General features: G+C 37.5%; 1 protein-coding gene across 1 annotated transcript; it reads left to right on the plus strand.

The window, feature by feature from the left end:
- Nucleotides 1-156: 156 nt before the first annotated feature.
- On the plus strand, nt 157-9,145 carry KIAA0020 (KIAA0020 ortholog; the record flags this gene model as incomplete). The annotated part of the gene is made up of 10 exons (XM_010023290.1): nt 157-254; nt 2,094-2,276; nt 4,087-4,222; nt 4,934-5,009; nt 5,582-5,675; nt 5,895-5,961; nt 6,545-6,719; nt 8,004-8,107; nt 8,583-8,661; nt 9,047-9,145. Coding segments are annotated over exons 1-10 (1,110 nt in total), but the record flags the coding sequence as incomplete, so codon positions are not given.
- Between the last annotated feature and the right edge of the window lie 66 nt (nt 9,146-9,211).

Below are 9,211 nucleotides of genomic sequence, written 5' to 3' on the forward strand. Positions count from 1 at the left end.
CCTAGGGATGGTCAGCGGCTGTTGAGAAGGGTTTAACTCCGCCAAGTGTGTTAAGCGGTGTTCCAGGAAGTGCGGGCTGTCTTTTCCTTACACTGTTGGCAACGAGCCACGGTGGTCCAGTGATGGTGTCTCATGCGTCCTTTGCAGTGCTGCCACGATGGAAACCAAGGGTAAAAAGAAGTTCGTGGGGAAAAGGGGAAAAGCACCTTACGGAAAAGTGCCACATGGACAGAGGAAATTTAAAAAAGATAATGGTAAGAAGACAAAGGTCCCCCTCTGGAGGCCTTGCTGAGTGATTAGTGTTGTGCACAGGCATGCTTGAACTTACTTTTTTATCTTGGTAAACTTTTTAAGTGACAAACTCCGTAGATGAGATCAGAGAGGAGCATGTTGTCAAGCTGGGCTTCAGTAAAGCCTTTGACAGTGTCTCCCGCAGAGTTCTTGCAGAGGGGCCGACAGAATATGGGCTGGATGAGCACATGGTATGGTAGATTGAAAACTGGCAGAGCTGGGTGCAGAAATTGGTAATACCTGGCACAGAATGTAGTTGGAGGCTGGTAACTAGCAGTGTACCCAGGGAGTTAGTACTAGGCCTCGTCCTGTTCAACCACTTCACTGATGATGGGGCAGAGTGTACTATCACAAGTTTGCTGGTGACAGAGTGCTGGGAGGAGTGGCTGATGCACCAGCAATCATGCAGCTCTTCAGAGGCACCTCAATAGCGGGGAGAAATGAACTAACAGAAGCCATGTGAAGTTCGTCAATGAGTGAAGGGCGAAGTTCTGCACCTGAGATGGGAACAACACAGTGTACCAGCACGTGCTGGGGGAAAGCAGCTTTGCAGAAAACGCCCTGGGGCTCTTGGTGATCACAGAGCTGGACATGAGAGATGAATGTGTCCTTGTGGCAAAGGTGGCAAATTTGATCCAGGGATACATTAGGAGGAGTGTTGCCAGAAGGTCAAGGGAAGTGATCCTTGCTCTCTCCTCAGCACTGGTGAGGCCACACCTGGAGTGCTGTGTCCAGTTCTGGGCTACTCAGTACAAGAGTCTTGGACCTACTGGAGAGAGCCCACTGAAGGGTCACATACCTGATGAAGGGTCTGGAACACCTCTTGTGAGGAGAAGCTGATATTGCTAGGACAGTTGAGACTGGAGAAGAGAAGGCTGAGGGGGATCTTGTCAGTGTATACAAATACCTGAATGCAGTGTGCAAAGACAGAGCGAGGACTGGAGGCAGCGGGCACAAACTGAAACACAGGAGGTTCCATCTAAACCATGAGAACATGCTTTTTCACTATGAGGGTATCAGGAGAGACTTCTTTACTAAGAGGATGACCGAGCACTGCCCAGGTGGAGTCTTCCACCTTGGAGATAGTCAAAAGCCACCTGAACATTGTCCTGGGCAGCCCTTGGTGGCCCTGTGTGAGCAGGAGGGTTGGACCAGATGACCTCCAAAGGTTCCTTCCAACCTCAGTCATCTGTGATTCTATCTTGTAGTCAAAACTGTACTGACTGTATGATCAAATAACCTGGAAAAAGTGAAGCTTTAAATAGACTATAGTGCAAGCCCTTCAGCTCTTTGGTTCACCTAAAATACTCACTTAATTAGAATTTTCAAGTTGATAACTTTCTGATTCTACACTTTGCTCTTCTACATTAAGTAAAAATTTGACAGTTGAAGCTCGGGTGTGTGAAGTGCTGTGGGTTAGAATTGAGAAGATACCTTTCACTGTTTTCTGCTTTAAACAGATGATGTCAAAACAGCTGACCATAAACTGTGGAGACATGATTTGGGGATTGATGACCTTGGTGTCAGGGGTGGTGAAATTCTTAATTTAGAACAATCCTTTTATGTCTGGGCTATTATACTGCTGCCCAGAAAATAATGCCCGGGCAAAACTTCCTTAGGGGAAACTGGGACACCCGGGGACTGCCATGAAAACACCAGCTTTGAGAAGCATTTAACAGTTACTGTTACGTGTATAGTTGTTACAACAAAGAAGTTAAATTCTAGTTACAGTAGTAATTTGTTATTTTGAAGCAACATTAGCTGTATGATAGCATTTTAATTTCTTTTTTGTTGGATAATAGATTCAGGTCCACCAAAGAAACTCCTCAAAAAAAGAGATGAGGAGGGAAAGCCTAAATCCATTTCCAAGAAATTTGTGAAAGGACAGTTAAGAGCTGGGATAGCTACTGTCAAACAGTTCAAGAATAAACAGCAATCAGAAACGTTTGCAAAGAAGAGGAAACTCCAGGATGGAGAAGAGGGAGGTGAGCAGATTTTTAAGCCTGGATATCAATGGCAACTAGGTTTTGGGAAACAGGTCCTTCATCTACTCTTCCTATCTTCCTCTTTGCCCTTGCCTTGTTATCATATTTCCAAATTGGCTGAATGACTGCAAGTTTACTTCATGTTTAATCTTTGCTGTGGAAAATGTTCCTCACCTGTCTAAGCTTGAGTAATGAGAATGAACAGTTACAAATTTTCTTGAAAGTCAAAGGTGCAGTAGCAAATTTAAATAATCAGTATGCCATCATGAAGCTATGATTATTTTAATGACAGTAGTAAGTGGCTAGCTTGAAACTGACTGTTTTCTTGTAAATTTGGAAAATACAGAGCATTTCACAGACCACTTTAGAAATGTAATCCTCTGATCTAAAAGTACTGGCTATAAAATTTGGAACACAAAAGTTCATGAGTCAGAGTTGGTTATCCCTTACATTATTTTGTTCCTGTGATCCAAACTATCTAGTCAATTCTTTTTTCCCCTTTTTTTTTTTTTTTTGAGACATCATTGGTTTTGTCACTGCTTTTTATGGTTTACAGCTTATTTTTGTGTTTACAGATATATGTCTGGTTTTATCTCTGTTTGAATGGATTTCTCTCATAACTTTGTTTCTGGTGCATGTTCATGTTGTCCCTTACTTTGCTGTGAAGCAAAGGGGAAATGAAACAATGAACAAATGGGACAATGAAACAGAAGCAGAATCTTATGTGAAGTTCTGCAGAAAAATGTTTGAAAGTCAGTAGAAGGTATTGAGTATTTTATTGTTGCTGTTGTATATTTCAGGATGGCTTCACACAGAGTATGCACCAGATGCCTAGAAACTTAATAGCAACAGAATGTTCATATTAAGCTGCTTAAAAAAAAAAAACAAACAAAAAGGAAAAACCACCCACAAACAAACCTTTAATTGTTGCTTATAAGAGTAACTGAAAGGTGCTCTATATGGCACAGTGGCTGTGCTCTCGAAGTGTTACTGTTTTTTCTTGTTGCTGTTATTTTAGGAGAGTGACACAAAAAAAATTGGTAGTATTCTTTGTAAAAAGAGAGCATGGGTTTTGGACGGGTAAGACAGTTAAGTGCATGCTGCTAAATACCAACAAGTGGTGCTTTAAGGTCTAAAAATTTTATTCTGGGTCTTTAATGTTGGGTGTAGAAGTAATAGCATGCATGACTTGATTCTGTGAAAAGATGTAATATAAGATGATGTTTTTTGTCAAGGTAAGAATAAAACTAAGATCAGATACTTGAAGTTTTTCCATAGTTCATCTGTGGCACTTTAAAGCACGTTATGTTAACAGAGTTTGTTGAGTGGCAGTGTATAGCTGTTGTATAGTAAACCCCATGCTTAAGGAATTTGACTGAAAGAAAAGATTAAGCATGTTAAAAGGGTTTAATTTTTTTCCTTTCTCTGAGATTTCAGATACGTATTTTTGAGTTAGGGCTCTTCTTTTGAGAGAGAGAAAAGGTATGTTTAAGTCCAGGATGAACTAAAAAGCTAAATGCATCTTTAAGTCAAATTTTCAAGCTATTAAGAGGTTTGCAGGCTGTCTTTGACAAAGCTTTGAGAAAAATTCTTGTTTGCTTTGTTCTTTTGGTATTATAGAAATGGAAATTACTAGGTTAGCATACATATTAAATATTGACACTTTCACATTAGCTATCTGGGTAACTTGGGCGAAGCTCCTGAATTGTTAACAGTTCAAGTCATGGAGCTGCCACAGTCTATACTGATAAAAGATTCCATTCCTCCTCTTCTACTGACTATAGAAAAATTTATGTATTTTTGTATTCAGGGTCGGATCCTAAGAAGCCGAAGTGGAGTGACTTCAAAAAGAAAAGGAAGGAATTAAAGCAAACCAGACAACTTAATGATAAAAATAATTATGACTTAATTGTGAAATCAAAGCAGATATGGGAAAGTGTGAGAAGGTAATAATGATTCTTTTTTGCTTCAGTTGGCTTTTAGTTATTAGTTGCAAGAAGACTCTATCTCCTCTTGTAATTACATGAAAATGTATTTCCACAATGAAATTCTGTGGGTGAATGATAACATTACATGCAATTCTGTAGATGGTTTAAGCGAGGTAACCCATGGTGCTAGAAATGTCTGGATTAAGCTCACTTCTGCATTAGACTAAAATTTGTGAGTGAGTGCTTAAGGAGTTGTGTTATATCCTGAGGCACAGAGCATGTACTGATCCAGCCTGATCTTGCAGTGGGATCACTGCATGAGGTTTATTTTGAGGTTTGTATGCTTTCTCTGGGCAGGTGTAATTCTAGAATTGGGCCTCATATCAGAATGAGGAGATAATTTTACTTGCTCTAAGTGTCTGTGCTTTGCAGTTTTGGCTGTAAGATGCTTACAGATCTCTGGATCTGTGAGCAGCTCTGGGTGCAGATTTGAGTTTATGTTCTTTTTAATAATCTTGTTACTCAGAAAAGAAAAATTTTTAAAGTGTGGAAATTGGTTTGGTTCCTAGGAACTGAAACTGCTTAATTACATCTGTTTACAGGTTTAATGAATGATAATGTAAATTTGGATTAGCAGGAGCCAACTTTATTTTGTACCGTCTTGCTTCTTAATTTATAGATAAAAGGGAATCATAGTATAAAAAAAGCTTTACTTTTCTTTGCTTGTAGGAAGAAATGTGATAAGGAGAAGCGAGAGAAGCTCATGAATGACCTACAGAAGCTTCTTCATGGAAAAATTAAAAGTGTAAGAAGAACTAATGCCATAGTGCACAAATTCACAAGAGCTTCTTTAAAGAATGGCGAAATACTAAATGAACTTTTAATAATATAGTACTAACCTGTTCTTCCAAAAGTTACAGGGTTTTTTTCAAACTTTGAGTAAAAAAGGAGAAAACAGTCTTTCCACTTAATTCTTGAAATGTATAAATTTGCAGTGAAATACGTGTTTGATTTGATAGTGATCATGGTATTTCGTGATGAAGTGGAATTGCATTGTCACGCTCACTCTGACATTAGAAATAACATGAGGAAAAACAGATACCATGTCATGGTTCTCTTTCAGTATTAAAACTTTGATGCATGTCCTTAATTGTCAGCAATTGCAAGTATTGTCTATATTTTGTTTGATAGAGTACTTAAAAAGTAGTAGAAAAACCTGGAAACTTAATTCCTTATAAACAGGTAACTACTTTTTTAATTGGCATTGAATGCCACATGTGGCATAAAACTATTATCAGATAGCCAGCGCATTAAAATATATTTGTTGCATAATGCCATTTTAACGGCCTAGGGTAATGAATTATCTCTGTTCTGTAGCTGGCATTTGCACATGATTCGACTCGAGTGATCCAGTGCTTTATTCAATATGGTAATGAGAAGCAAAGGCAAGAGACATTTGAAGAATTGAAAGGTATTTTCTTCCCATTTACAGTTTACCTGTATCCTTGTTAGCATTTTAAAATTTGTTTAGCATTTAAAAAACCCATATTATTTTCTCTTGAATATCTTTAACTTTCTGCTGAACTGATGCACTGTATAGTGAGTTCTTAAGACTTTTAAGTTACTGCATCTTGTTTTGTAGAGTTACTGTAGTGAAAAATCAAACCAGCTATTTTTTTTCCCCTTCTAGATAGCTTAGTAGAGTTGAGCAAGTCAAAATATTCCAGAAATATTGTGAAGAAGTTCCTTATGTATGGGTGAGTATGAAGTGAATTTACTTAGCTTTGTTGCATTGTTTCGTTTCCAGTGATTGCAGATTGCTTGGATTCAATCCAGTGCTGCTTTTAATCTGTATAATCTCATTAATAAAAAAATTATGTTTCTGGAAACATATTTATAACGGTGATGAGGCAGGAGAGTGTCAGTTATTGCTAACAGTTTTTCATTTGCAAAAAAATAAAGCTAAAGCTGTACACGTTGAAGAAGACATATGCCAGAAGAAATTCAAATATATGTTCAAAGTTAATCTTTGCTTTATACAAAAAAAAAAAAAAGGCTTTTAAAATGTTTCTCTGCTTAGCATTTCAGGAAAGCGTCCTTCATTCTGTAGGATTTATCCACTGGTTTCTTTTTCCTTCAAAATGCCTTAGGATTTCTAGAGATTCCTGCCTTTCTTGCCGTATTTTCATAAATGCCAAAAAGCTGAGCCAAAACCATGTATTTCCTGGTTTCTGTTTTAAATCATGCTACTTAAATGTGCTTCCAAAAGTAAAACTATAGATAGGTTAGCTTAGCCGTAAAGTTTTAACTCTCGGTATCTTATCTTTCCTTCTGAAACAGGACAAAACCACAAGTTGCAGAAATAATAAAAAGTTTCAAAGGCCATGTGAAAAAAATGCTCCGTCATGCTGAAGCATCTGCTGTAGTGGAATATGCATATAATGACAAAGCCATTCTGGAGCAGAGGAATATGCTGACAGAAGAACTATATGGGAACACTTTCCAGGTTTACAAGGTGATGTTTAAATAGTTTGTAGTCTAAGGTGTTATAGCATCTAAGGTATTGTGTAGGTACCTTATGTACTGTTTCTTTTAATTAATTTTATTTCTGTCAGCTGTTCAAATATAGTCTAGTTTAGCATGTTTAAATGTTATGATTACTTGCACATTTCTAGTCTAAATTGTCGTGGTTTTCAGTTTGAACTACATAAAATATTTTTTGCTAGTTTTATTTGCTACCAAGTACAGAACTGTTTTACACGATTATTAACTACACTAGAGAGACTTTTGCACCCCGGTGTACAACACAGCAGACTTTTACCCAAGATTTATGTTAAAAGTGTATAAGAAATTACCAGCTCATTTCTGAATTATATTCCTGTTTTTTCTTTACTGGTATTATACATTTTGGAACACTAATAGAAAGGCATGTTTGCTCTGTTTGTGTGGTGTAATTTGTCCTGGGAGTAAACCAGCCTCTGAAATCAGTGTTTAACCTTCCATCATTCTAGCATTCTTGGCATGAGTGTTTCAAGTCGTCTTGCATTGTGGTGCAAATCTGAGACAACAGTGTGTGGGTTTATAAGAAATTATAGTATAATCCTTAATGAGACCTGGAATTTCTTGAAGTTTTGAAGTGGGTAGTTTAATTTTCATCCTCCTGCCTCCAACTTGCTACCTTCCCTTTTCCACCCCCAGCAGGGATGGTTACAAATACATTTCTTCTAATTTTCTATCTACTTGGCCTGTTCTACTAACAACAGATTGTTTCGCAAGAATTACCAGTGTAATAGTTTAGTTGAGATACCAGGGAGTACTTTTTTATTTAAGGTATATGTTATAAATTCCTTCTCTGTGTTGTTCTTGAACTGGAATTTTCTGGGCCTTGGTTAACTTCTCAGTTAATTGACTTCGTGTTCTCTGACATAGGTATACTATTGGGCAGGATTTGTGCTTAGCTCCGGAGTCCCTTAACAGGATGCTAATTTTGTGTATTTTACCTTGCATCTGACAGTCTCGTGAAGAGCTGACTGTAATTGGCAACAACCAATTCAGACCATAGAAGTAGCTTTTGTTTGCTAGTAATGGATATTCAATTTGTAGAAACAAGTATATAGCTTCTGACATACTCAAAGTAGATGAGCTTTTTATTTTTGAAGTTGTAAAAATTGTTAGCTTTGCAGTAAATTGTTTGCGATATTGTTCGTGAATTTTGATTGAAAAGGAACTAAAGATTTTAAATTTCTTTAAACTCTGATACTTACTGGGAAGAATTGCACTGGTTATACTTTCATTTCAGACACCAGTTGTCCCGACACTGGGTAAAGTATTAGAAGCTCAGCCTGAAAAGAGAGAGGCCATCTTGGATGAAATGAAACAGATTCTTACACCAATGGCACAAAAGTAAGGAAAAAAATTGATTTAAGGAGTGACAATCTAGCATGAATCAGTTTGTTTCTGACATACAAACAGACAGTGACAATGATACTCTTTAAGTTGTAACATTGCTGTGTTGTTTAGTAAGTAACTGTAGTTTAGTCCAAAGTGTCATATCTTAATTTTGAACTCCACTTCTATAAACTAAAGTGTCCCCTGCCCCAGCCAGTCAGTAGAAATCCTGCAATGTGGTGTGCTTCCATAATGCAGTCATTATTAGGTAAGCTTCTCTAGTGGTCCTTAGGAGAAAATATTTTGCTAGGTTTAGAATCTTCCACATACTGCAGATGCTAAACATCTAATCTAGAATGTCTCTGTGTTTTCTGCACACTGCACTGCCAAACTTTTTCTGTTTTTTAAATGCAAATGAAGTCTTGTTATCTTATGTTAAAACCATTACTTGTGGGGGACTTTTTGCTTATTTTCCTCTTCCCAAATACAGAGAGGCTGTGATAAAACACTCACTGGTACATAAAGTATTTTTGGACTTCTTCACCTACACTCTTCCGAAACAAAGATCTGTGAGTATGTTTTGTTTGTTTTTTGTGTTCTTCTAAGTGAATTGTTGTCCTTGTCTACTCTAGTTTCTGTCTTAGTTCTGAAAACCCTTTCTTGAATTTTCTCTAATACGAAACTGACAGGATTCAGTAAATTTCTGATTTCATAGGGTGAGTATGATGAACTGTGTAGATTTCAAGGGAGAAAGCTTATGTCATTTAGTCTTTCAGAGTCCTTTTGAGACCATTTTTCTTAGGTCAAGGCAGTGAGAATGGTTCTGTTGAGCAAGTGATGCTGTCTGTATTGTTGTGAGCAGACAAAAAAATCCTTTCATGCCTTCACCCACATGTCTGGAGACTTTTAAGGCCTTTTTTTCACATTTTTGCTTTATCATCTTTTCTTCCCCAGGAAATGATAGAAGCTATCAGAGAGGCTGTCATCTATCTGGCACACACTCATGATGGAGCCCGAGTAGCGATGCACTGCTTATGGCATGGTACTCCCAAGGTATTGTTCGGTTTCTGTCTACTCAGTCTTCTTTATTCATTTAATAATAAAGTCCTTTTTTATTTA

This window comes from Nestor notabilis, unplaced genomic scaffold, assembly GCF_000696875.1.
Source record: "Nestor notabilis isolate BGI_N333 unplaced genomic scaffold, ASM69687v1 scaffold21811, whole genome shotgun sequence".
Classification (NCBI taxonomy): Eukaryota; Metazoa; Chordata; class Aves; order Psittaciformes; family Psittacidae; genus Nestor; species Nestor notabilis.